This window comes from Mustela erminea, chromosome 12 (genome assembly GCF_009829155.1).
Source record: "Mustela erminea isolate mMusErm1 chromosome 12, mMusErm1.Pri, whole genome shotgun sequence".
Lineage (NCBI taxonomy): Eukaryota > Metazoa > Chordata > Mammalia > Carnivora > Mustelidae > Mustela > Mustela erminea.
This window is the reverse complement of record NC_045625.1, coordinates 2914085-2941911: the sequence shown is the minus strand read 5'-3', so window position 1 is coordinate 2941911 and position 27827 is coordinate 2914085. Positions and strand designations below refer to the sequence as shown.

The 27827-nt window shown below is 61.1% G+C and overlaps 2 protein-coding genes across 8 annotated transcripts in view; both read left to right on the top strand.

Annotated features, from left to right (window-relative positions):
* The window catches only part of LOC116570637 (coiled-coil domain-containing protein 187-like), a 36263-nt gene extending 32978 nt beyond the window's left edge, over positions 1 to 3285 (top strand). For all 7 annotated transcript variants that reach the window (XM_032307979.1, XM_032307983.1, XM_032307982.1 and 4 more), the window contains one exon: positions 56 to 3285. In XM_032307979.1, coding sequence (XP_032163870.1) covers positions 56 to 1827 — 1772 coding nt within the window. In that variant the 3' untranslated portion in view covers positions 1828 to 3285. The remainder of the gene's footprint in view (positions 1 to 55) is intronic.
* An 8584-nt stretch (positions 3286 to 11869) lies between these two features.
* The window catches only part of QSOX2 (quiescin sulfhydryl oxidase 2), a gene marked incomplete at its 5' end in the record, with an annotated part of 28708 nt that continues 12750 nt past the window's right edge, over positions 11870 to 27827 (top strand). Inside the window, 3 exons of the mRNA XM_032308458.1 lie at positions 11870 to 12281; positions 25164 to 25264; positions 27373 to 27421. Of these exons, the coding sequence (XP_032164349.1) occupies positions 11870 to 12281; positions 25164 to 25264; positions 27373 to 27421 (562 nt within the window). The remainder of the gene's footprint in view (positions 12282 to 25163; positions 25265 to 27372; positions 27422 to 27827) is intronic.

The following is a 27827-nucleotide window of genomic DNA, read 5'->3' as shown; positions in this document are numbered from 1 at the left end:
GGTGACAGAGCATAAGGACTGTGGGCCTCACCCCCAAATGCCCCTCTCTCTGCAGCTCCTGCGCCCTCCAGCCCAGGTGCGGGCAGCCCCCTGGGGCTGGGCCCCGAGTCCGAGTCTGAGTCAGCTCCCGGGACCTGTGCCGGGTCCCGTGCCGCCTCCTCCCTGAGCGGGCTGTCCTGCTCTTCTCTCCAGGAGTTTCAGAAGGCGTCCGCCATGCTGGTGCAGCTTTCCGAGAGCTCTGTCTCCCTCTCGGACTGGGAAGCTGGGGACCCCATTGATGCAGACCCCGGCTGGTCTGGGGAGCTCTCACCCCAAGACTCCTGGGGGATCCACCGGGGCGGGGAGCGGGTGGCCTGGGAGAGGCTGGAGGGCAGCAGGACCAGTCGCCAGGGCGGCTCCCCCACGGACGCAGGGGGTCCAGAGCCCAGGGGAGGACTCGTGCGCGCGGGCCGGCTGCTGCCTCTCCCGGATGCCCCTTCTGCAAGGTCAGGGTCGGAACTGTCAGAGGCATCCAGCGAGGTCTGGGATGAGGAGAACCTGCTGGGGCCAGGCCCCGGTGCTGACCCAGCCTCAGGGTGCCACTCCCCTGCGGGAGGCTCATCCCACCTGGAAGGTGGCAGGGCGCCCTGCTCTGTATCTCCTTCCCTGGGCCTTGAGGAGGGGCAGGAAGCTTCCAGAACCAGTGGGAGCCTGATCAGTGGATTAGATACAGAAAGAGCCAAACAGGTGTCCCCGGAGGCTGCCTTCCCACCACTCCCATCCACAGCCTCTCCCTCCAGTGACTCAGACCTGCCCCTTTCCTCTCCCTCTGGGTCCCTGGCATCAGAAGGGGTGGAGTTTGGTGAAGGAGGAGACACTGGGGCTCTTCAGGCCTCGGCTGGCTGTCCTGAGGGGCCTGGGGTCACTGACCTGAGTCTGTCCAACCACAGGAAACCTCAACAGGCCCGGTCTGAGCCTGAGGTCCCTGTGAGCCCGCAGGCTCCTCCTGGGGACCCTGGTGGTCTGGTAGCCCAGACGCCCGAGGGCTGGGCGCCTGGGTGTAGGGGGAGGAGACACTCCCCTGCCCCGGAGGAAGCCCGCCCCACCCTGGCCAGCGGGGTCTTGCCCGAGATCCTGTCCCCCGTGGACGACGTGCTGTCCTATGGCAGTGCTGACCTTCCGTCCTCTACCCACAGGGACGCCAGCCTCCCTCCTTGGCCACCCACCCTCCCAGCAGAGCGCGAGGGCGCCAGCCTGCCCTCGGGAGACTTCCCTCCCCCACCGGAAGACGCCATGTCTGCTGGGGGCTCGCCGGGCCCCCCCGGGGACGATGCCTCCATCAGAACTGGGGAGTTGCCCTCCTTGTCTGAGGAGGTCCTGCCTGAGCCACTGTCCCCGGGGCCCCAAGAGACAGGGCTCTGCCTGGGGGCGGGCAGACAGGGTGGAAGCCTTGGAAAAAAATTGGGCGAATCGTGTTCTGATGGGGGAGCTGAGGCTGTGGGCAGCCAGTGGTCTGAGCCAGCTTGCTGCCTAGGGTCCCCCTTGTGTGTGGGGGACAGTGGTGCCGTGGGGGGGCTCCCAAGGCTGCCAGCGCCGTCCCCAACCCCATCCAGAGTGGCCTTCATGGCCGCGGAGGGTCTGCCCATGTTGTTGGCACCTGGAGGTATGGGGCCGTCTGGCACCAGGCATGGCGACCTGGATCCTGCTTTGGGCGTGGGCTCCCACGCAGTTGTACCTGGTGGGGAGAGAGCCGAGGTGGTGGACTTGGTGTCCAGCCAGCTCACCAGAAGGATCCTGTGCGACACACTTGCTGTGCTCTCAGAGCTGGCCCAGCCGGCCGCCCGCTGATGGAGAAACAGCTGTGTCCCCACGGCTGACCCAGCACATCCCCAAGACTGATGAGACTCCTGAGGAGACAGGGCAGGGCCTGCGGTGACACACAGACACCTGTGACATTGCTGTGTCACTGTGCCCACGTGTGCCTATGTGTGTGGGAGGCTCCGGAAGCCTGGACCACCGAGGGCAGAGCTGCCGCTCAGAATAGCCACCTGCCGCCGGCCGTGCAGGTGGTCCTCTGATGCTAGGTGGGGGACCGGGCACTGGTGTGACATCCCGTGCAGTGGGCTCTGTTCTTCCGGGCTTTGGGTCCACAGCTTCCATCAGGCCCCCAAAAGGGTCCCTGCTGCGTAGTTCAAGAGGCGGGAAGCTGAAAGGTTGTGCGGGTCGTGTCCGAAGGCTGGCTGGCCCAGGACAGATGCGGAAGTCACGGATTCAAGAGAGAACATTCTGGAGGAGCCAGGAAGGGGAGCAGCTCGAGGCTGAACCAGGCACCAGCCCACAGAGACCGCCCGCCAGCACGGAGAGCCTTCCACAAAGGCCACGGGGGAGAGCACCGTTCTGGGGATGTGGGAAGCCCGGGTGGAGGTGGGCAGGGGACACATCTGTGCGGGCTCACACCCCCAGCTCTGTGGCCCTGGGAGGCCCAGACCTGCATGTGGACCAACCCAGCTGTGTGGATTAGAGAAGTAGCCCACTCAAGGGCCAAAGGTCACTGGCCAAGGTTTGGCCTGTCCTCTGGGGGTAGGTGGGCCCAGGGCTACTTGAGCGCTCAGGACACCTTCTGGAAGACACAAGAGCCCGTTCCCTGGTGGCCGTCCACCATGGAATGAGCCCTCGGGGACACCGGCAGTCTTCAGGATAAGGGTGGGGTGCTGACCCCTCAGGCCTTGGCTCCTTCCATGCAGGGCCTCACACCCCCAGCTTTCGGAGAGGGATTCATCCCCTGGACAGCATTTATGGACCCCTGGGAAGACCCAGACCTTCCTGACTTGTAGCTTAGGTGGAAAACGTCTCCACGCCTGGCAGAGCCCCGAGGTCGGCCTGTGCCCTCCCCCTTCTGGCTCTGGCAAGCTGCCTCCTCCAGGCAGCCCTCCACCAGGCCCCAGCTCAGGGGCAGCCGCGTGTCTGGGCCAGCTGCTGGCCAGACCCACCTTTGTCACAGGCTGGCTCGTCCTGGCTCGGGGCTCGGGGAGTCACAGCTAAGACACCTCACGCGCTCCTGCTCTCACTGGGGAGAGGCTTGGACCGGGGGTGGGGGTGTTCGCGTTCTGTAGACACGTTTCCAAATAGCTTCTGAGCTACAGCTTTTTTATTGATTTCCTTCTAGTTTTCTGAACAAATTAGTCTGTAATTTTTTATTTTTCTCTATTTATTGCTGACCCTTTTGGATTTACGAGGCTGTGTGAGAGGAATTATGTATCTCACACACACACGTTTGGCTACCATGGTAATAAATCTCCTGCGTCAAAACCCTGCAGATTTGCCCCCTTTCTGGCGGCCGTGGGTGGGGTGGCTGCGCTCCCAGCCGGACCCTCCTGAGCGACCTTCCCTGGTGCCAGCGGCCCCGCACCGACGATGGCCCTGCGCTCTGTGGGAACTTTGTCCAGCTCAGCCCCGGGGAAGGTGTCTGATGCCCTCAGTCTCCCCCGGCCCAGCGAATGCAGAGCACAGCTCTGGCGCTCGGGTCCATGGAGCCGGCAAAATTCTGCACCGAGACTGTGGCCGCCAGGGCCTCATGCCTTGGCTCCAATCCCTGACCATCTCTTGGGCCGATAAATCCTGATACCGGCCTCCAGAGAAGTCATTTTCTTTCATAGAAAACGATTATTTCTCAGTTAAAGCCCACATTTAATTTGCCAGTGATCTGAATCTTTCAGCTGTCCCGCTTTGCCGTCCCCTTCTGCATAAAATGCCCCCGGAGGCGCCTTCAGGGCTTCAAACCCCAAATCACCAGACCAGCTTTATAGGGCCTTTTGATCCCTTACCCCAAGTGGCCGACACATCCGTTCCTATAAAACACAGCTGGGAGGGGCGCCTGGGTGGCTCAGTGAGTTGAGGCCTCTGCCTTCGGCTCAGGTCATGATCCCAGGGTCCTGGAATCGAGTCCTGCATCGGGCTCTCTGCTCAGCGGGGAGCCTGCTTCCCCCCTCTCTGCCTGCCTCTCTGCCTACTTGTGATCTCTGTCAAATAAATAAATAAAATCTTAAACAAAAAATACCACCGAAGGCCAGGGGGCCAGGTATGGGGCAGCGGCAGGTATGCGCCCCAGGGGAACACAGCATTGCCCACCTGGATAGTGCCGTCCTGTGTCCAGGGCACATAGCCCCCCAGGGTCTGCCTGGGCCATGTTCTCCAACTGTCGGCTGAGTGCCTGAGCAAATCCAGCTGAGATCAAACCTGTCCGTGCCCAGTCCCCAGGCAGCCCCCGGGCCCCAGAAGGTGGTCTGTGAGCCCCCACAGCCCACCCTCTGCCAGGCACGGACGCCAAGCTGCTCCCCACCGTTTGTCCCCCAGCACAGGCCCTCCCGTGTCCCCGTGAGCACAGCTGGGAGCAGGTGGGAGAGTTTGCAAAATGTGCCGACAGGTTTGGGACACAAGGACAGGATCGTGGGCACACGTGCAGCTCCCCTGCACCCGTGGCCCGCCCTCCGGCGGCCGCATCCACCCAGGCCTTAAGATGACCCAGCGGGGCTGCTGTGACGCTCAGAGCCCATCCCAGATGCTGCTCTCCAACTCTTCCTGGGGGTGTGGCAGGGACCCTGTCCCCACACGTCCACTGTCCGGGCCCTCCTCAAGGTGTCCTTATGAGGACACACAGGACTGAAACCACCCCCCCCCCCCAGGCTCCATTCCTGGCATGTGGCAGTGGTCTGGAATAGTTGAAGGTTTCTGAGGAATGGATGGTGTTCCCGAGCAGCTCTGTGGGGACACCAAACACCAGCTGGAGGGCAGGGCCCGCTCCGGAGCCCGGGCTGCAGCTGGATCCCTCCCTCGGCCCCATGCAGAGTTGCCCTGTCTGTGGGGCACAGAAAAGGTTCAGCGGCTCTGCCCTCCGGGGCTCATGCCCAGCCAGCCGCAGAGGCTGGCGTGGCTCAGCCCCGGGAGCAGGGAAGGAGCTGCGCCTTTGCCGGCCCCTCCTGAGCCTCAGGGTGCCCAGGTTGGAGACCGCACCGTCGAATTTGTGCCATGTGCCCTGAACTACAGTACCTGGGCCCCCGAGCCTCAGTTTCCCCCTCTGTAAACAGGAACACCATCCCTCACCGTATCCGCTCCACAGTGCGGGCATCCCCACCGTCGGATGCCTGTGGTCGCAGCGCATCGTCCTGTCGGAGGGTTGAACAATCACCCTGGGCTGCGCATGTTCCTTCCTTAGCAGCACAGTCGCTGGGGCCCGCGCTCCTGCGGAGGGCAGCTCCTCTCTCCGGGCAGGGCGGTGCCAGGGTGGGGGCGTGGGGCTTGGAGCAGGGCCTGGAAAGCCAACAGGAGCAGCAATGCTGCCGGTTTCTCGGATTCTAAGATACACCCCCGACACCTCGTTTCGATGCTTCTGAGCTTGGCTGCACTCCACACTCAACGTGTGCGTTTCCGGGTGCAGCGTCTCCGTGCTGGGCAAAGCCGGGTGCCACAGCTGGCTCGATGTCACACAGCCCGTTTGGGGTGAAGTGTCACCCGCCCATGCGGACTGGCCACCAGCGGGGTTCATGAGGTCAGTGGCACGAGCCTGCCTTGTCCCCACGTGGCGGGTCACCCCCTGCCCCCTGCCTGATGAGACCTGAGAGAAAGGGGCCCCCACAGCAGGAAGGGGGGTTTGGCCAGTGCTCTCTGGGACTGGGGCTGGCGGAGTGGGTGCTGGCTGCCTGCCAGCCAAGGAGGAAACAGGAGAACCCCAAGGCTGTTCGGTGGGGCCAGCACGTACCCCACCGCCCCAGAGTGCTGCCCTAGAGCACCCCGTTCTGGCTCCCTTGCCACCTGGATGGGGACACGCAGGCCCCGGGGTAGAGCGGTGACAGGGGGATTTGCACCTTCGGAAGAGAGGAGCACCGTCCCTCCAGGCGGCTCTCGGTGTCTCCCCAGAATTCCTATGTTGAACATTAACCCCCAGTGTGCTGGTGCTGGGAAGCAGCTTCGGGAGGTGGTGGGAGTTTGATGGGGCCATGCAGCCGGGGCCCCGTGAGAAGAGGCCCCAGAGAGCGGCTCTCGCTCCGTTCACAGGGGCACCCAGAGCAAAGGCCCCAGGAGGACGCGGCAGGGAAGCAGCTAGCAGTTCGCAAACCCAGGAGTGGGGCTCAGGGGAAGCTGACCCGCGGACCCCTATCTGGAACATCCAGCCTCCTGAACTGTGGGAAACGAATGTCTGTCGTTCAGGAAATGCCCGGTCTGAGTGGGCCAAGACAGCATCCTAGGTCAAATTCCTCCTGGGACTGGGGTGCAGGCGTGCATGGCGGCCTGCAGGAGCCCGGCCAGCCTGTCTTTGCCAGCCCGATGACCAGCCTGCTGGTCTGTTTGCGCCTCTGCCGTCTTGTGGCTTCGTGGCCATGCCTCGCAGGTGGAGGTCTAACTGGTCGTAGGTGGAGGGGGCAGAGGCGGGGGCATGGGAGGCCCAGAGGAGGCTGAGCTCCACCTCGAGGGCAGCAGGGGCTCCCATGGGCCCCAACAGAGGAGGAGGGGCCCATGGAAGCACAAGAGGCAGACAGGGGCTCCCTTAGGATGCCGGTGCAGCCCCCTCTGTGGAGAGGGGCTGAGCTGGGGGGATTCAGGGGTGTAGGGACTGGGTGCCTCAGTGGCTGGCTTTCACCTTCCCTTTCCCTCTCTGGGTTCCACTAAGCCCACCCTGGCTCTCCCCACCCTGTTCCCTGCTGGGCAGGGCTCTCCCTCCTGCCTGCAGCCCTCCTACCTGCTCCCAAATCTCCACTCCCCTTCCCAGAAGGTCTCCTGGGAAGAGCCATCGATCAAGTCCTCACGGATCGCTCCTTCTCTCCTTCGGCCTCTCCATAAACCGTCCCCTCTGTCCTCCTGGCCTGCTGTGGTGACCTGCACCAGCCCTACCTACCCTCGGAGCCCCACACCCCCAGAGCCCGCCAGTGGCCTGGCACCTCCCTCAGATGTGGAACCAAGCTCGGGCTTCCATCTCACCCCGACTCCACCCGCCGTGTTCTTCGCCAGTCCGCGGCTCAGTCCGCAGCTGTCTCCTTCCAGGAGGACACAACCTCTCTGTCTACATCTGGGTTTGAGTCACCATGTGTCTTACCTTCAAGATGTTCCCAAAGTCCGACCCCATCACTGGCACTGCCATGCGCCACCATGAGTCCCACCATCCCTTGGGGGGCTGTGATGGCCTCCTGCTTCCCCTCGCCCCTCCTATATGGCAGCCAGAAGAGCAGACCCTCATCCCTATTCAAAATCCTCTGATGGCCACACGACTTTGAGAGCTGGGGCCCTTGCCTACAGTCCGGCTAGTAAGGGCCCACCCAGAGCTCCTCTCCGCTGGCTCTCTGGTTCCCTCCCTTCCCTGGCTCACTCTGCTCCAGCTGTTCTTCCAACATGCGGTCCTTCTACCTCAGGGCCTTTGCACACGCCCTCCCTCTGCCTGGGCTGCAGAAGAGCCAAGAGGCCTGAAGCACAAGACTCTGACCAGGCCAGTGGCTGCCGCTGACTCATGTCTGCTCTGTGATCCACTTCCTCTTTTCTCTGTTTCAGTCCCACAGTCCAGAGAAAATGTGGATGTGCATAACAGTTAGAAATAACAATTAAAAACCAGGTCTCCTGTTGGAGTAAGGAAAAAGGCATAGTGATAGGACTTGAGGAGTCAATAGGTCATCAGGGAGCTGGCGTGAGCAAGGTCGTACCAAGCATCTGCGGGTCAGGCTCTATATGCTGAAAACTGGACAAGCAGCCACTGAGCGAAGAACCCATAAAGGGACCTAAAGCAGACACAGAACGTTGAAAATACAGTGTGGAAGGCTGAGCCGCCGGCCCGGATCCCGGGAAGCGAGGACCAAGCGCCATGCCCGCCAGGTCCTGGACGCCACAGCCTCAGACAGAAAAGTCTCTAAACGGAAAACGGTCAGCAGTGGTCCCCGCCCAGAGAAGACTCCTAAGGCAGCGGGACCAGACCCTATAAGGCTGCGCTGCCCCCAGCCCCTTCCCTCCCATGTGGGAGTCCTTTCTGCTCCGTGAAGCTGCCGCCCCGTCTGGGTCTCTCCTTCCCCCAGTGCGCTCGGACACGGATGCGGGGGATGCCTACTGGGCGCTGGGGACTCCTCTGGGCTCATCAGGGGTGTCGGGGAGGCTGAGCAGTACCGCGACAAATGCACTTTCTCTTCTCTTCTCCTTTCCTTTCTCTCTACCCTACAAACGTTGCTGTGGCGCGCAGGAGCACCACGGGAATCCGTCAGCCTGCGTGCCCGCCGTTCTGAAGCCTCGGAGGTCGGGCTTGACGCACCCGGACTGTGCAAATCGTCCTGTTCCTGGAGCAGGAACTCTTGGCTCTGTCCAGGGTCAGGGGCTCGGAGGCTGTTTGATGGGAAGGGGCGCCCCCTCTCGGCGCCTGAGGGTCCCCGGCCAAGGCTGCTCATGGTTGGCTTCCGAAGTAGAAGGGACAGGGACGCGGTGACCCAACGGGCGACCCAACCCAGCGGACCGTTGGCGGCAGTCCCGGGTGAGCAGCGTGCCGAGTGGAGCCATCTCCTCTCCCCGACCCCGCTTTCCCCTGGATCCCTTTGACCCCGAGTTTTTCCCTGAGATCTGCACCAGGTGATAGGCGGGGGCTTCTCTGGGGCCACAGACGACACCTGTGGCTCGTTCTGGCCCACGGTCCCGCCTCCGGTCACCAGCGGGCAAAGGCTGGTCACAGCCCTGCTGCAGGAGGCCTTTTGCTCCTGTAATTAGCGTGGGCGAGTCTCTGGGTAGCTCAGAGGAGATGTGAATGGGGCGAATGGGGGATCCCCGATTTCCTTCCCTGGGAAAGCCTGGTTGCTGCAGAGAGAGGTCCCAGATCGGGGCACACAGTGTAGTCTCTCATCTGGAGCTCTGAGCCAGGACAGAACCCCATCTGCCTGCCGAGGCCGTGGTTGGCCTCTCCTTCTGGGGAGCCCCGCAGGCCGTGCCCCTGAGGACCTGGTGGGGACAGGCCAACCGCACACAGGCCGGCTCTAGCGCTGAAACAGGAGAAGGAGGGCACGGGGGACCAAGGGCTCAGGGGCACCGAGCGGCCACAACCCCGACAGGCCTCACCCCTGCCCCTAGCGACAGAGGTAGGAGGAGACATCCTGTTCAGGTCGTACTCAAGAGGCAGAGAATCACAGGGACGCTCAGAAAGTCCTTATTCTGTAGGTGGGGAACACGCCCTCCACAGTTCACTCTCCCCCGGAGGGCATCGTCACAACCGACCCTCAGAAAGAAGCGTCTGACAGCTTCCGCCCCTGTGCTGGCCCTAGGACCAGCCGGAAGGTAGAGGGAACCGCCCTCTGGAGGGAAGTAGGAACCGACAGCATTCCGCACTCACACCGGTTCTGTAAAAACAAACAAACAAGGCAAATGGTCTGGAGGTTCCTATTTATGTGGGGGCTCTCTTCGCCCTTCGGGGTAGCCCTGGCTTGGACAGGACATGTGTGAAGGACGCAGCCTTTCAGGCCGTGTGCAACAGATCGGAACAAGGCGGGGACAGAAAAAGAAGTCAGATCTTGACCAAAGCAGACGGCAGCTGCTCCACCAAGGTACCCTCCCCCCATACAGACCGGAGCCTGAGCGCCCCGTCATTCCTTTCTCCTCCCACTGCAGGAACAAGCGCCGGACGAGGGATGGACCCCTCGGCCGGTCCCCCACCCGCCGTTGCTCCAGGACTTGAAGCAAACAAAAAAGGCCACAAGAAAAGGCTCGGCTGATCTTGCTGACTCCCAAGGTCCCTGGAGAAGCCAGTCAGGTCTTCCATCTTCCCGGGAGAGACAGTATGTTCCTCCCGAATTGGACCCTCTCTGCCTCTGAAAAGGATCACCCGTGTGGGCAGACAGGACTTACGGAGACGAGCCATGGACAACGGGAAACCCCGGCCCTCCTCGAAACCTCCGGCCTCCGTCTGAGCCCCCCTCAGATGGAGGGAGGGAGGCCCAAGAGCAGGGGCGGCAGGCTCCACACAAGGAGGAGGAGGAGGCTGACACCCTTCTACGTCCCGATGGGAACCAGGCTGTCCCGATCTGGAAGGGAGATGGAGGACCAGACATGCCCCCGATGCGTCGCTGAGCGTCTCAAACACACTTGCGATAGGCCTCTTTTTAGAAAAGTTCTGAGAGGCCCTGAGTAAACGATTAAATTTAACAATCCAGATCCTGATAATTACTAGGGACGGCTTGTTCTTAAGGACACATTTGTCACCCATCTACATATATGTATTTTTTATTTACTTGAGATCAAGAGAGAGAGAGAGCAAGAGAGAGGTGGAAGCAGGCTCTCCGCTGAGCGGGGAGCCCTACGCAGGGCTTGATCTCAGGACCCCAGGATGGTGACCTGAGCTGAAGGCAGATGTTTAACCACTGAGGCCCCCAGGCGTCCCCTGCTCAGGCTACCTCTGACCTTAGGAAAAAGTTACCAATATCTCCTCCCGGACTCGAGGACAGCCTCCTGAGGACGGCTACCGCCATCTTCCACACTAGGTGATGCACCTCGGGGAGCTCCCCCAGGAGACACAACTTGCATGGCCCGCTCTGCTGCCCACGTCCAGTTAAGGGTCAGGAATACTCCCCCTCCATAGGAGATGAACTTCTAACAGATCTGAAGCTCCTTTTCAGGAAAAATGCAGCCCTTTCCTCGGTGCCAGAGAAGTAATGACTATTAGTCTTTCTTGCTCATTCACAGCTTTAGGTGCTGTCTTGCTTCTCTTTGCTGCGGGATGACACGCAGCGCCTCCCTGGAGTGGGGAACCTGTCAGAGGCCCTGGTTATGCTGCTCCTGCATTTCCTATATGGGCTTATTTATTTGAAGCGGGTGGGCACCAGCTGGGGGAAGGGCGGAGGGAGAGAGTATCTCAAGCAGACTCCCGAACTCTGGAGCCCACCACCCTGAGATCACGACCTGAGCCAAACCGAGAGTCAGACCCCGACTGACTGAGACACACACACACACACACACACACACACACACAACCCTGCACTCCCGCTCCTTTCTTCTCATAGCATCAGCCCTGTGGGCTACCTTGGCCTTGGGCCCACCGAACTCATCTGTCGCGCACCCCCCAGCACCTGTATTTGGGAGCAGAAGGGCAGCCTTAAGCCCGTTAAGTGTGTGGTGGTGCGCAGCTCACACCCGTCCATGCTCCGCACTGCTGGCCCATGCGTGCCGTCCCCGCCAGGCACCTGCAGGCTGACCGGCCACCTCAACGGAGTGGGCCAGGGCACAGGCCAACCTGTCATTCCACCGGAGGGTCCATGCCCGCCGCTGCAGACTTGAGCGACTATTCCAGGCTCTCCAGGTCTGCGGCGGGGATCCCCTCACGCAGGGAACCCTGTCCTTGGGTCAACGTGTGGCTCTTGACAGCAAGGCCCCCGGCTGCCTCCAAGCTCACGGCTCCCCGGAACCAAGGGGGAGCCCTCGGGTCACCACGGAAGCATGGCACATCGGGGCACAGCGGGGCACATCGGGGCAGACACTCGGGCCCGCGTTCCTCGGGCCGCGGGGACACAGAGCGCTGAGCCGCGGGTCCCGGGAAGCGAGGACCGGGCAGCGAGGGCCGGGCGCCTTGGCCCTACACAGGGAGGTCCCCAGGCCGGCCGGGGGGAGCGGTCGGCGGTCAGCGGTCCTGCCCCGGGGAGCCGGCGGCTCCCCTCCCGCAGCGCGCGGCCCCCCAGCGCGGCCCAGACCGAGATGCCCCGGAAGCCAAGCTCAGGGCAGCGGACGCCCAAGTCCAGGCGGGGCCCGTCGGGAGTGAGTTTCCGGCCAGAAGACGGTGCGGTGACGCCCGCACGTCGGACACGAGACCTTTTCGGTCGCTGAACCCGGGGACCCTGCAGGGGGCGGGGCCGGGGCTCGGGGGCGGGGCCGGGCGCACGCTCGGGGGCGGGGCCGGGCGCGCGCGGCGCACGTGACGCCGGTTGCCAGGGTGAAAGGTCAGGCGCGCCGCGGCACTCCCAACATGGCGGCGGCCAAGGCGGCCGAGGCGGCGGCGGCGCCGGCGGGAGCGGCCCGCAGCCTGGGAGCCCCGGCCCCGGCGGCGGCGGCGGCGGCCCGAGCCCGGCGGCTGCCCCCGCTGCTCGTGCTGCTGGCGGCGGCGGCGGCGGCGGGGCCCGGGGCGGGCGGCGCGGCGCGGCTGTACCGCGCGGGCGAGGACGCCGTGTGGGTGCTGGACAGCGGCAGCGTGCGCGGGGCCACGGCCAACAGCTCGGCCGCGTGGCTCGTGCAGTTCTACTCCTCGTGGTGCGGCCACTGCATCGGCTACGCGCCCACCTGGCGGGCCCTGGCCGGGGACGTGCGAGGTGAGGCGCGCCCGCGCGCGACCCCGACGGCCCAGGCCGCAGCCGCAGCCCGCGGGGGAGCCCGGCGGGCCGGCGGCTCGGGAGGCGGCGCCCCCAGGGATAGATGTCCCCGCTGCGTTCCCGAGCCCCTGCCCGTGAACCCTCTCCCGCCGGCGGCGCGTACGGCGGGTGCTCGGGGCGGGCCGGCGGCTTAGCCCTCCGGATGCGCCGGACGCCTGCGGGGGCCGCCCGCACCGGCCCCGGACCGCACGGTATCGCCGCCCCCGGCCCGGGTCTCCTCGCCGGCCCCGCACGGCTCAGCTGGGGCGCGGTGGGGGGCGTCCGCGGCACCCGCCCCGCCAGCTGGCAGAGCGTTGAGGTGGGGCTCCCTGGCCCGGGAGTCGGAGCTGCCCTCCGCACGGGGAGGGCCGGCCGCGGTCCAGCTGGCGCTCGCTAACCTCTAATTACGCGTTTCCGTGGGCAGGAGCGGAGCAAATTGCTGCACTTTCTTCTGCGCTTTTGTTTCTGGGTCTGACATCTTCCTCTGCTGTGATTTTGTTCTCCGTCACGGGACACACTCATACACTACTTAAAAGCCTAAATAAGATTTTTGTGCAAAATCGTAAATGATTTGATTTTATTTTTAAGATTTTATTTGTGTATTTGACAGAGACAGACCACACGTAGGCAGAGAGAGGGAGAGGGACTCCCTGCTGAGCAGAGAGCCCAATGCGGGGCTGGATCCCAGGACCTGAGATCATGACCCAAACCGAAGGCAGAGGCTTAACTCACTGAGCCACCCAGGCGCCCCAGCAAATGATTATCTTTAAAATATGTTCTCTTACTTTGGAGTGTTGGGAGCCTTTTTTTTTTTTTTTTTTTTTTTACAGATTTTATTCCCTCATTTGAGAGAGATCACAAGCAGACAGAGAGGCGGACAGACGGATAAGGAGAAGCAGGCTCCCCACTCAGCAGAGAGCCTGACCACGCAGGCTCGATCCCAGGACCCTGAGATCATGACCCAAACCAAAGGCAGGCGCCCAACTGCCTGGCTCGGGGCGTCCCTGCGTGTTGGGATTCTTGATTCTGAAGGCTTTGTTCTCTGATCTCGTTTTCTTAAGCCGCCAGTGTTTGGACCCGAGGTCAGAGGCTAGGAGGTGGACAGGCTGCCCCTTAAAGGCTCTCTTAAAGCCTTTTTTCTGAGAACAAACAAGCATTTTAATAACAGAACTTTTCAGTTGTCATTTGTTTTTTAGTGGCAGAAGCGACATGTAAATTCAAATGCAAATGTGGGAATCTGTCTGTGGCAAAACATTTGTCACCTATTTGTGCGTATTTTGATTCCCTCACTGGGCTGGGCATCTGAAACAAACGCCGTGAGTCAGATTCGAACATTGCAGACTGTTCTGTGTTGAACCGGCATGTCAGGGGCCATGGAGCTTGGATGGAAGGTTCCTTCTAGAAATGTGGGCGGTAAAATCCATACCTAATGGGGTGATTAACTCAGCTGTTAGCTGAATACGGTTATCTTAACAGGATTGGACGCTGGCCAAGTCAGTCCTGTGGTGGAAGGGAGTTGTGGCTGGAAGTGAAAAGCAGCTGTGGTCTGAGGGAGGGTGAGGACAGCTGCAGGGACACCTGGGCAGAGCCCTGGGCACTGGGGAGTGGCCCACTTGGGATCCCCAGAGAGAAGTCACCTGGGGACTTGTTAGACGTGGGCCCCAACCCAGCCTCCTGTCAGCACAAGCCCCACGTCTGCAGGATCACCGTTCTCAGGGACACTGGGCCTCAGAGACACCTGCATGGAAAGGCTCGTGGCCAAGAGCGCCAGGAATCACAGCACATGACCTCTTCCTCGTGGATGTCCGCCACACACAAGAATTCCTCAGGAAAGGAGCGTGCTATGCCTAAGCCTTTGCTTCCCGCTTGATCTCCCACAGGGTCCTTTTTGTGCCTAATTTCAGCCAACTCCCCATGGAATCACAGGGAAGCAGCACCCTCTCCCCACCCCTGGCCGCCCACAGGGGAGCAGATGCCCATTGTTCCCCCTGTGAATGCACGCTTTCCTCCCCCTGTCACCGCTTGGCCCCATCAGTCACTTGTGAATTCGGCTGTCCCGTCCCTGGGGCACACAGGCCTTGCCCTGGGCCACCACAGGTGCCTCTCAGCACCGCTCTTAAAATGGAGAGTACCCAGCCGGCTTTTCCCATCCACCACTCCTCCAGCCCCATCTCAAGGCTTCTGGAGAGTGGGCTAGGCTTGGCTCCCCCGTGAGACTGCCTGGGGTTGGGGAGCTCTGTCTCCCCAGCCGTCCCCCCACCGTCGCTGCCTCAGGGGCCTCTGCCGTTTGTTCGGAAGAGACGGAAGCAGGAGGGGTGGTCTGCAGGGGGCTCCTCCCAGCTCCGGGAACAGCTGAGGGGGGCCTTTGTTTTTCTAAAAGACTTGGGTTGAAGTTTAACACTTCACTGACATTTTCGAGGTTTTTGAAATAAGTGTTTTTCCTCGTAAGAAGGCTTAACAAACAAAAGGTCTACTGTTGGGTGTCGCCAAATGCTGCGCCAGTGTTTGTGGATCTGGCTTAGGCCTGTCAGTTCTAAATCCTTTGCAAAACAGAACCCTGCTGTGTTCCTGGAAATCATTCACCCCGAGCAGAGCCGTGGCGTTCGCTCAGCCAGTGATGCTGCCACCGATTGGGCCCGTGAGCTGTCTCTGAACTAGCTCGACGGAAACTTGGCCATCCCAAAGAGTGTCCCGGTCAGGGTCAGGGTCACCGAGGCCTCAGCCTCTGTTCTTGTGGGTCTCACATGTACTCCCTTGCGGAAGCAGGCAGATTTTCTGCAACAGCGCTGGAGTCCTAGGTAAGGCTCAAAGGGGAGCCGGAGACTTGGCGGGCAGTCACGGCGCACACCTGCTCTTCCTGCTCTGTGAGGGGTTGTGGGTGTCACCCCTGTCCTGGATGGTGACGCCTGGAGGCGGCGCGACGCTGAGTCGTTCTTTTAGGGTCACACAGCTGAATGACAGGCTCTGTGGCTCCGAGACCCGCCGCTCCCTCTGCGTGGTGGCCATGAGGCAGGTGCTCATTCCTGCCCAGAGTCTGCTCTGGCTTGCCCCCCTTGAGCTCACCACACAGTCTGGTCTTCCCACCCACGCTGGCCTCTTGGAGATGAGCTAGGACTGCTTGGTGTCCCCCATGGGCCCACATTCAAGCAGAGAGTGGAGAGTAGGGTTGGCGGCTGATGGGGGAGGGGTGACAACACCAGCAAGAGCGACTGGTCAGTGCACCTGCAGGGGTGTGCAAGGTGGGGAGCTGCAGGAGGCTTCCGGGAGTCTGCCTGGACCCTGGAGAGGGTGGACAGAAGGTGGGAAGCAGGCAGGGGTGACATCCGCCTGTTACGGCCCCAGGAAGGCCTGTTGTGCCCCCCACCCCTGGCCCAGGTAGCTGTGGTTAGCCCCGAGTGAGACTCTGTGATGACCGTGACCAGAGGAGCACCACTGCGGCACTGCCAAGCTCAGTGATGCCGGGTATGAGAACCGGGTCATCAGGGCGCTGGGAAGACGAGCTCGGGGAACTTTTCCTCTCTCTGGCCAGCATTGTGAGGTTTCAGCCGTTTGCCAGGAGAGAGGCTCGCGGCCAGGACGGCAGTGTCCCATCAGGCTCTGGAACAGCCGCCCAGGACTCTGTGGAGCTCATTTCACCCCTGTGCTGGCGTGGGAGTGCCGCGGAGACCCTCCACTCCCAGAGGACGCTGAGCGGAGTGTGCCCGGACTCCATCCACCTCCAGTAACTCCTGGATGGCTCAGGCTGGACTCTGCTGCGCACTACTTGGGCTCGATTTCTACCCAGACTTACGTATGTTTCTTTTTTTTTTTTTTTTTTAATGTAAGCTCCTTGCCCAGCGTAGAGCCCAGCACAGGGCTTGAACCCTGAGATAGTGACCCCAGCTGAGATCCCAAGTCGGACACTCAACTAAGCCAGCCAGCCGCCCCTACCCAGGCCTGTGTAGCTTAAACTTGCTCTTGAACTTGGAGCCTGTCCAAGACCACCTTGCTGAAGCAGGAAAGGGCCTGCACAGGGGGAAAGAGTGTCCTCCGGTGGCTGGAACGTGCAAACCCTACCACCCTGGCTTCACCTGGAGGAGAACACCCCCCCCACACCCCGCACCCCCCCCACACCCCGCACCCCCCACCCTCCACCCCCCGCCGCTGCCGTGCGGCCCTGCCTTCCAGACAACCCTCCTCTTGCTCCCTCTCCAAGCCCGGCGGGGGGGGGGGGGGGGGGGGGACGGGACACACCACGATGACTACTCCGTACTGTGATCGTTTTCTAGGACAGATTGATGCTTGCCTGCAAATCAGACTTACAAAGACGTTTTACTAGAACTTGGCAAGTAGTGGTATGAGGTTCAGTCCTGTAAGTTAAGAACAGAGTTACTTGAAGGGTAAACTTGAAATAAATTTCAGTTTGCTGTTACACAGAAGCTTACGTCTTTGACAGATACGTTTTCAGCCTGTGGTACTGAAAGTGGGCAGGCCTGAGAGCAGAGCGGAGCGTGGCTTGCAGACTCCTGTGGGTGCCCCTGGAGGCCGCAGGGCCTCCCAGCTGGTGCCCTCCCCCCGTCTGGTTGGGGTGGCCTGACATTTTGTCAGCCAGGCCGTTTGCATTCAGTTTAGAGTGTTTCTGTCCTTTCTATGGTGGGGTCTAGACAGGTGGGAAAGGCAGGAGGTGGGGAGGGTGCGAGTTGAATGAGGCAAGTACCCCGAAGCTAGACCTTTGAAATAGTTTGCATTTTACTTGATAAAATAGACTGTCTCTTTTGTGTTTGCATGAATGCCTCCATCTGCCAGCGCCTAAACCGAAATTCTCCCTCTGCTGCTGTCCTCGCAAGCCTTCCCGCCCAGCCCAGCGCCGGCAGGCTTCCTTTCCCAGACGGACAAAGGCCTGGTGAGGTGTCAGCCCGCCCCGCTCAGCCGCCGGTTTCCGGCGGGCCGACCGCCCAGCTGGCTGAGCTCTGCGGAGTGCTCGAGGACCGGTGTCCCGACAGCCTCTGTGTGCTGGCCCGTGGCACTGTCCTCGCCCCGTCCGGGCTCCCGCGGGCTCCCTATGGAAGTAGAATCTGATGTCTGCCCTGCTTCGGTCCTGCATGTTGGAACTTGTCCTGAGTATGTTCTGTGTGGCCCTGGTAGGTGTGAGAAACCGTGAACAAGACAGTGGAGATCCGAGTGGAGCCTTGTGCCTCAGAGGAAGGGACAGTGAACAGAAACACAAAATGAGGCTAATGGGAGGTCATGAGTCCTAGGAGAGTAAACCGGAAGATTGCATGGGCACTAGGTGGCGGGGGAAGGTGTCGGGTGGCATGTGACACTCAGAACATGAGGGGCGCGCCACGGTCCCGAGACGGGCAGGACCACGGGCATCCGAGGACTGCAAGGGGCCACCACAGCTGTCCGGTGGCGAACGGGGGGGGGTGGGGAGGGTTCCGGTGGGTCAGGCAGCTGGTGGGACCTGTGGCTCCGGGCTTGTAGGCTGGACGGACTGCAGGAAGGAGGAACGGCTTTAAGTAGGCGGTTATATGATCTGGTTTCTCGGTTTAAAAATGTGGCTGGCCCCGGAGAACCGAGGGCCAGGAGTGACCGGAGCAGGGTGAGCCTGCGCTACCAGCACCGGCCGCCTCCAGGGGGCAGTGATGGACCTGGGGTGGCAGATTCCGGGAGAAGAACCGCGGGGGTGGGGACACTTGTCTTTCTGCTGCAGGCAGGGTCTTGGAGTTGACCCTTCGTAGTTTGTGGACAGGAAGGAGGACTGTTCTAGGCAGTGCTGTGTTTTCGGATCCACGAGTTTTGGTCAAAGCACACCAAGTGGGACGTCTTCCTCTGGGGAGCACAGCAGGCACGGGCATTTCCCGGGTGTATTTCAGGAGCATACCCCATGTTCCTGCCCTGGGCCACTTTCATGCTGGGCTAGTTTTCTTCTACATCCTGCCGTTATGAAACATTATCTGAAACCTGGAACTGTGAACAAGAGGGCTGGCGTGTCCTCTCCATGTCCTCGAGCCTCGTGTCACGGGCTCCCCCTGGGGCTAGTTTTCCGAGGGACGTTCCGTGTTGGACATGGCTTGGTTAAGGGCTCTGACTCACCCCCTCATCTGATGGAGGAACAGTCCTGTCCGGTGGAAAGGGGAACCCAGCAGCTGGGGGCTTCCTGGCCTCCTGGGCATTACCCTGCTGTGTCTCGGAGCCGGCAGTTCCTGGCAGGCCGGGTGCTCCGTCAGCGTGCCCCTGACCCGCTCCTGCAGCGCTCAGTCTGAGCACCGTGGGTGCCCGTTTGTCCTGTGTCTGCACGAGTCATGCCTCTGACTGTTTGGAAATTAGACTCTGACACTCGCCGCAAGTGGATGCAGGGTCTGGAGCCCTCACGTGGGCGAAGTTACCAAGTGTCTGGTTTCCCAAAGGCGGCAGAGGGGGGCCTCCTGGGCGCGAAGCTTCCTCGGAGCCCCTGTGGGGCGGTTGGGCAGCAGTCGGCATCCCGAGCACCTGCACTCTGTGGGTAGCGCTGCACCTCTGGCCCTTTCACCGCGGGATGAGGACAAGCAGTGGTTAAAATCCAGGGAAACCGAGGTTTTCTTTTATCTTTCTCATTTTTAAGCCATCAGCCGTTGTGCCCTATTTCAAAAGGCAGCGTCCACCTCCTGGGTGCCTGGGGAAGTTGGAGGACTTGGCAGGCTGAAAAGCCGAGAGTTGGTGACTGCAGTCTGGGCCACCTCCTCTAGTTTCCCCGTGGGCGTATCTGCAGCCCAGACCCTGCACATCCCCGAGCCCAGCAGCCCCGACTCCTCCTCACCTGGGAACTCCTCACCTGGGAAGGCAGCCGGCACCCCTGAGAGGGGAGCTGGCTCCCCACTTCCAGGGGGCAGGGTGGGGCAGGACCAGGGGACCTCCTTCCATTGTCATTTGGGAGGTTGTGCCTGGGACAGCCTGGTGGGGCGTGTGGGGAGGGCTCGGGCTCCACATCCAATGGGTCAGCCGCTCTGCACCCTGGCCCTAACCCCGGCGACTTTAGAGGGTAATTGCTCCGGTGCCAATGACCTGTGCCCAGTTCTTCCAGAGTCCGTGGGGCCCAACTGGGGTGGCCACATGTGAACACTGGACCTGCCTAGGGGTACAGGATGGGTCAGGAAGGACACTGTCTACCCAGAATCCCGGTGCTAGGCTGGTCACTGACCCAAAGAGGAACTATCTCGACCTCGCTCACCGTAGCTGCCGGAGCCCATGGAGGGCCACCTTGCCCCATATTCCTGGGTGCCAAGACGGGAGGTGGCAACCAGTCTGCAGTCTCTGTGCCACCAGGACCCCGCGCTGCTGGTCAGAGTGATGTCACTCCTCCGCCTGCAGTGTGTCAGTCCCTCCCGAGACCTGCACCCTCACAGGACTGGCCCAGCCCCTGACTCTGGAGCCACTCATGCTGGCCACCCCCCCACCCGAGCTGCCTGCTGGCCTCTCCCCTTCCGTCCCTGCCTCTGGGACCCTGGTCAGTCGCCACCGTCTACGAGGACGGCTGTTCGCAGGGTCACTGGGAGTTCATCATTGGCCTGCATGAGTGCGGTGTCCGCTGCCGCGCCCCGGCTGTGGGGAGTGCTCGGGACACTTTCTAGCAGCAGACACCAAGCCGCCGTGCCGTGCGCGGGGCTGCCAGCCCACCTGTCCTCACACCCCCCTTGGAGGGAAGTGTTGTCTGGCCTCTGTGTTGTGCCCACGAGGCTGCGCAGGTTCTCCAGACCCGGTAAGAGGCAGAGCAGGATGTGGGCCGCGCAGGCCGCCTGATGGGTGTCCTGGTGCCGTGTGCACTACCTGCCTTCTGCTCCAGACGGGCCTGCTGGTACGGGGGTGGGACGGGCCACGCCAGGGACACCTGGAAGCCTGATGGGACTGAGCTTAGTAAAGGGGGCAGAGGCCAGGACATGTTAGGACGTGACCTCAGAAGAAGGACATGTCGTGTGGCTGTTGGCGGTGTGACGTTAGACACAGCAGGGCGAGGGGGGCCTGTCCTGTCCGTGTGGCTGGTTGAGAATGGCCTTGCTCCTTGGGAGCCATCAGGGTCCTCTTGGGGCTGTACCTGGTCCCAGCTTGCTGCCATCTGCGTGGAGTGTGGCGTAGAGGCAGCCTCCACCCCGGACGGCTCCCAGGGCCCTGCTGGTGCCCATCGCCAGCACAGCCTGCCTTGGCGACGTCTCCTGCTTCTGCACGCAGGCCTCCCCTTTGTCAGGCAGAGAAGAATCCCCCGTCCCGCCCCCACCCCCATGCCCCGGGGTGGCACGTCGTCAGCGCTGCGCTGGCAGAGCGAGATCGGCCTGTCGTGTGCGGCTCGCCCTGCATGGGGATGAGCAGGAACAGCCATGCTCGGGTGAAAACGGTGTCACAAGTGTCACGGGGAGGAAGGGGCAGAGGAGGTGAGGACCGTCAGCCACCTGGCGCTTTTGTGATGCCAAGAGACAGTTTCCTGGTTACTGTCCTCAAAGTCAGGATGGCCCAGCTCAGGGGCAGAAGGCTCCTCGCGGCTGGGGCAGCCCCAAGGCCCGGGCAAGGGAGGCGGCACTGGGTGCCCCTCATTTAGCCTGTGGGGCCAACGGGCCGGCTCTCTTGCCTGTAAAGTCACGTCACAGTCGTGGGCACGGAGCTGAGCTGGGCTGCTGTGGGTCAGAGCGTTTTAGATTGTGGAGTCCTGCACGAGACGCAGGTGGTGATGTGGCCGCCCTTGCAGAGCAACGTGGCTCTTGGGGCTCGGGACGGGCCCTGGGGGCACGGGGAGTGGGAAGCAACCCCTCTGCCGTGTCGCTGTGCGGGGCGCCAGCTGCTCGGCTGCACCTGTGGCTCAGAGCAGGGCTCCCCGCGGAGCGACACAGCTCCTGCCAGTGCATGCAGGGCCGTGGTCTGGTGGAGGGATGGTAGAAAAGATGCTGGCAATACAAGGATAAGTGGTTTTTCCAAAGAACTGGTTTTCTCTGTGTTTCTCGAGGAGACAGTGCAGAGGCTTGTTGAGGGAGTGGTTGATTCCGTTCCACATTGACCGTGTGCGGTTCAGAGGAGCACGCGTGTGCCGCATGGCAGGGCGGGCTGGATTTGAAGGAGGGAGGGTCTTCATCTGGAGCTGGTGGGATAAAGGGAGAGCAGAGCCTTGAGAATATGCCAGTCGGCACGCTCGTGCTGCGTGTGCTCCTTGTGCCTGTGACGGCAGGTGACAGTGGTGCCACCAAGCAGATTGTGAACCCTGGACAGATTCCTTAATCTCTCGGACCCTCAGCCCCCTCATCTGTAACATCCCGCCTCTTCCACCCAGCAGACTTCCATAGGTGGTGGCTTGGTAAGAAAGCTTGTAAAGTACAGTGTAGTTCACTTTGTTTTGGATGCAAGACTGGTGGGGAGCTTTTCTTGCCATTTTAACTGTGCCTGGGCAGGAAGTCAGGGCAGGCCTTTCTATGGAGGTGACATTTGTGTTGAAATCTATGAATAAGGCAGCAAGTACAAGTTGGAGGAAAGCATGTTCCTCCAGGAAAGAGCAGGTGCAAAGGTCCTGGGGCAGGAGTGCGCTTGGACCTGTCTGGCTTGAGGGGAGGAATGAATGAGGAAGAGATGAGGGTACAAATCAGCTGATGAAATGGCAGAAATGTGCAGAATCTGGAAGGTTCTGAGGGCACCCAGAAAGTGATCTTGCCTACAGACATGCATGCCTTGCTGAGGGCTAGGCAACCCTCAGGGGTCCTTTCCAACTGAGGTTAGGATTTGAAGAATCACATAGTTCAATCTCGAGCAGAATGTTTTTTCTTATCACGGAAGTGCAGGATGTGGGAACAGCTGGCAGATGTTGGGGCCCGGGGGAGGTCTGCCTGGAAAAAGAGCAGCCCAGTCAGCGCGGCTGGTTTGGAGGAGGTGCGGGAGCCTGGCTGCTGGCCACTGCCCGGGGACACAGACTTTATCCTGCTTGTGCTCAGAGCTGGGCACCCGGATGGCACCGCTGAGTCACGGTAGGGGGGTGGCTGCAGAGGGACACAGGAACCAGCGTCTGCTTTCCAGCCCTTCCTCTCATCTGGGGCTGCGGGCTGAGCCTGAGGCCGGACAGCCTATAGCTCTCGGGGCACAGCAGCACACGATCCTGCCTTCGGGGTTACCAGGGTGTTCACGGGGGCTGACAGCCGCTCTTACCTCCGCGTGGGCAGCCAGCATGTTCCCGCTGTCTCTGTGCCCGGTTAGACTCAGGACGGTTATTGCAGTGTGGCTGGTGCCGCTGTGGCCTTGCGTCTGGTTCGATTCAGCATCATTGTCACGGGCAGCGTCATGACCCAGGGCTGTTTCATGGGGTGCTGTTTGGGGCCTCTCTACACCGGGAACTCCGGCGGGTGGGAACTGAGCACAGCACGAGTAGCCACAGGGCTCAGTGTCCACCAGCCCCCTGCAGACTGGGGGTGGGGGCGCATTTGCTGTGTGTGAAACGTGCTTAGTAAGAAGACTCGCAGAACGAGGAAGTCAGACCAAGTCCCACCGCGGAAACCATACCGTCGCGACGGTCGAGGAGTGCGTTCCTTCCGCTGCTCTCCCGCTTCCGCGTCTGGCGTGATGATTCATCGCAATTCTACCAAACGTCGGGGGTAGCCCTTGGGGCAGGTCTTCATTTTCTCACATACTCTTTCTGGGCAGTGGGTGCTTTTATTTTTTTAAGCATGAAATGACAGTGTGTCATGGAAATTCCCAGTAAACGCTGAAACCCTGCGCTTGCGAGGCAGGCACGAGGAGGCAGACAGGAGGCGTTTTGGCAAGATGAATGGGAAGAGAAGCGAGGCTGACAGGCTGGGGGAGGGCCCCCCAACAGGGCAGTGGGGGTGCGTGTGGAGGGCGGGGGCAGCTGCCGTGCAGGAGGCAGCATGCGGGATGGAGGCCGCCCAGAGCACCGTGTGGCAGGTGGAGGCCACCGCCTGGAGGGCCCCATGTGCAGGTGGGGGCCGCCGCGGTGGAGGGGGTGGCGTGCGGGGAGGGGGCGCCACGGTGGAGGGCACTGCTGGCACCGCACCGAGCTGCCCGCTCTGGGCCATCTGCTGCCCTAATTGGATGCGAGTATTAACTGTCCTTCCTTTGTTCCGTGTAATCCGAGACTCCAGAAAGATGTGACCTGTGGTTCCTGAAGGTTTTGTGATTCTTGCTGGGAGCCCTCTGAAGTGGCCTCGGGACAGACTTGGTTTCAGGGAAGCAGTGTTTGGTCCTCGGTGGTGAAAGCCAGCGGTGGGTCTTCCCATGGTGTGGACACTGGTCACTGGCTTCGTGAGGACGGAGGAGGCGGACAAGTAGTTTTAGACAAGTGGTGCCTTGGTTGGGAAACTGGGAAGCTACGGACTTGGCCACGCCCAGAAGTGCTCGTGTGGTGCGGGATCTGGTCATGTCTGGTGGCTTCTCTCCTCCCAGGCCCGTGTTCGATGTAGCCTCTGAAGTTCAAGATCGCAGCCAGGCTCCGGGCAAACCCCAGGGACGTGATTGTTAACCAGATGATGGTGCCCTGTCAGCACGCCCGGCGGTATGGGGCCTCGTCGGGCTCTGTGCAGACCCGCGGGAGCCCCCACGTGGCACTCCCTTAGCTGCAGGGGACCAGGAGTGGACCCGCCCACCACCCCTGGTGGCCCCATGGGCAGCATCTGGGGAGCGCCTGGGTCCCGCTGGGAGCGCCCCGCGTGGGGAGCGTCCTGCTGCGGTGTCTGCAGACCGCCATGCTCTGTGGACATCCTCGGGGGAGGGATCAGACCTTTTAAAGAGAGAATCTCACTTTTTGGAGGATACTTGGGAAGCCGTGCCTTTGAGACTGGCAGTCACAGGGCCAACCAAGCCTTTGTCTCCCTGTGCACACCGTGCCTCGGGGCTGCCGTGCGCTAGGCCCCTCTGTGCCCAGGTGTCCCGCCCGTCCCTGGGGGGGGGGGGTGAGATGACATACCGCCCACGTTCGGGGGAGGGGAGGGTGGTCTGTCAGTAAGAAGGGAGGAAGGGAGGGAGCCAGAGGTCACCCACCCACAGGGCCAGCTGGGAAGCCATCTCCCAGGCTCAGACTCGAGTCTCCATGCAGGTGCACGCAGGCTCTGGGAGATAAGCAGAGATGTGCGGTCAGCCCAGCCCTGATGTTGGGGGGACCTGGGGTCTTCGACAGGAAGTGCGTGGGGCACAGGGCTGTAGTCACAGCCTCCTGACCAGTGAAACTTAAGGAGAGGTTGAATCCTGAGGGGGGGTAGAGAGAGAGAGAGACTCGGTGTGACCGTGGCCACTGCTGGCTGTGACCGGGCGGCAGGGCTGTTGAGGGGAAGCGGGTTTGGAGGGAGGGGGCCGCCCGGCCGGAGACCTTGTGGTAGTCACATGTGGCGACATTCCCATGAGAAAATCTTTGAAGATAAGCAAAATATATGTGTAAAACTGCACCTGTTCTAAGGACCGGTGCCAGCATTTGAGGGTCTGGGGGAGGCGTCCATGGAAAGTAGAAGTCACTTCCCAGAAAGAACGCGGCTCAGACCCCGCGGCCACAGGTTCTCATTTGCACGAGTGCCCGGGAGTGTCCTCGCTAAGCTCGCGCGGCCGGGCCTCTCCGTCTGCGGCCGCTCTCGGCGGCCCCTGGGGAAGGCCAGCACCCGCCCGCTTCCGTCCGGCAGAGCCGTGCTCGGGTGGGAGCGGGGCGGCGTGCACACTGGGCAGAAGTCCGTTGGCCGTGTTGTCCGCGATGGGAGAGCCCTGCAGCCTGGGGAGGCTGTGTTCTCCCCTCCAGCCTGACGCAGGAATGCTCTGGGCACGTGAGGGCTAGATCTGGGACCTGAGGGGGGCGTGGGCTGGTGGCCCGTGTGGATGCGGGCACACAGCCACACTGAAGGTCACGCTCCTGCTTTTCAGACTGGTCTGCTGCCATCCGCGTTGCGGCTCTGGACTGCGGGGAGGAGGAGAACTATGAGGTGTGCCGAGCCTATGACATCCACTTCTACCCCACCTTCCGGGTGAGCACCCTGCCTGTCTCGCGGCCGGCTCTCCTCCTGTTCGCCCAAGGGGCACCTGCCCACGAGGTCTACCGCATGTGTGACTCCTGCACCCGGGCATGTCGGGGGGGGGGGGTCACGTGGGACCCGGCAGGAGCTCGTTTGCACAGGGTCACTCCTGGCGTTCCACCCTCTTGGGCTGTATGTGTCGTGGGGGGCTGTAGCAGCAGCAGAGGAGGGTGGAGTCTGCAGCCACAGACCTAGAGCATGGCCGTGCTAGGGAGCCGCCGTGGGCTCCCCAGGCCAGGTCTGTCCTCCTGCTCCCCTGCCTGTGTGGCCCGTGTCTGGCTCGGGGCCCTCTGGCGCACCATGTATATGGTGGGTCAGGTTGTCAGAGCGATACTGGCAGGTGGCCTTTGGGGGACCCTACAGGCAGGTTTTACTGTGTCCTTTTTTTTTTTTTTTTTTAAAGATTTTATTTATTTGCGGTGCCTGGGGGGCTCAGTGGGTTGAGCCTCTGCCTTCGGCCCAGGTCATGATCTCAGGGTCCTGGGATCGAGCCCCGCATCAGGCTCTCTGCTCAGCAGGGAGCCTGCTTCCCCCTCTCTCTCTGCCTGCCTCTCTGCCTGCTTGTGATCTCTCTGTCAAATAAATAAATAAATAAATAATCTAAAAAAAAAAAAAAAGATTTTATTTATTTGACAGAGACAGCGAGAGAGGGAACCCAAACGGGGGGAGTCAGAGAGGGAGAAGCAGGCTTCCCGCAGAGCAGAGAGCCCTATGTGGGGCTCAGTCCCAGGACCCAGGATATGACATGAGCCGAAGGCAGATGCTTAATGACTGAGCCACCCAAGCGCCCCGATTTTACCCTTTTCTTCCACGGGGGGGCCGAGAGTAAACAGATCTGTTGAGAAGGTTCTGGAGGTGCACGTGCAGGGACCGTGTGTACCTGTGTGTGCGCTGCGGTCCCGTGTGGGAGCAGGGGTGCATCGGGACAGTATTTACATCCCACAAAACAGCGGCCTCTGAGGAAGCTTGGAGGCCTCAGTCTTCCAGCCCCAAACCCTGTGCTCCATGCAGCCTGGGGCCGGGTGCTGTCCTGCTGCTCCCGTGGCCGGGCTCCGTGGCAGCCGCGCCTCCGCCCCCAGGGATGCTCCTCCAGAGCTTCCCAGCCTCACCCTCACTTTCCCTGTGTGAGTTTTATTGTGTTTTAGCGCCACATGCAGGGTGCTGTGCCGGCTGTGAGCCCCAGGCCTTTGGTCTCCCGCTGAACAGGGTTGCCGAGAGCTCCTGCACCCTCGGCGGTGGCTCCGGAGCCCTGAGAACGCCTGCCTGCATGACCGCAGCTTCGTCTTCTGTTCACGGGCGCCGTGTCCCTCAGCTGCTCCTTCCGTGTGCCCGATCGCTCTTGGGGCTTTGCAGCTTTCGTGACTGATCGGCAGGAGCCCCGGCACGTTCTCGACCCTGACCTTCCTTGCAGTGCGAGAACAGAGAGGCTCTTCCCTGTTTGCTGTTCCCACCTCTTCTAGCGAAGAAGGTTTTTAACTTGAAGAGTTTCTTTTCTTCCGCCCCGAGAGGTCCTGTGGCATTTGTCACCCGCCCCATAGGTCGGATCCGGCCACTAGGATGCACGTTGGTGCCGGGAGTCAGGGAAAGCACCAGCTGCATGGCCTGGCTTCTGGCCCTGCTGGGTCAGAGAGTGTAGATCACAGAACCCCGATGTGTCTGCCCGGAGACATGGATGGCTGCAGATGTGCATGGAAATGTGCGGCTCCTTCTCAGTTAATGGGAACTTGCTGGAGCAGATGAACTCAAGCTCTTTTAAGACAATGGTCATTTTCTTGCTTCAAGATTAAACATTTGCACAGGAGGCACCTCAGGGGCTCAGCAGGTTAAGCCTCTGCCTTTGGGTCAGGTCATGATCTCAGGGTCCTGGGATCGAGTCCCGCATCGGGCTCTCTGCTCAGTGGGGAGCCTGCTTTCCCCCTCCCCCTCTGCCTGCTTCTCTGCCTACTTGTGATCTCTGTCAAATAAATTTTTAAAAAATCTTTAAAAAAAACAAGAGATGAAACATGTGCACAGACACCAGGTCTGGCTGTTCATTACTTGTTTTGTGTTTTTTCTCTTAGTATTTCAAGGCGTTTACAAAGGACTTTACAACTGGAGAAAACTTTAAAGGTAAAGACAAGTTTTATATTTTGTTGTCAGAGTCGCCTCATAAACCTGTTAAAGCGAAGGTGATGTCAGGAGAGCAGGGAGCCGTGGGACGGGGTCTGTGGGCCTCCACGCCAGCATCAGCGAATCCGCGTCGGCACCTCTGACCACCTGTCCTTGGACAGCTCAAGCAGTGTCATAATTTCAGCAACAATTTTTTATTCCAGGGTTTGCCTGCCTTGTTAAATTTGACAGTGAAATCTTTTTTTTTTTTTAAGTAAACTCCTTACTCAAAAAATATTTGGAGAAGTTCATGAACTACATGCTTGCCTAATGAATTGTATGAGGGACCCCACCCCCACCCCGGGAGCCAGTGCCCAGGTTAGGCTCCCAGGGACAGCGGGTCTCCAACAGGGTCAACCGGGCGTGT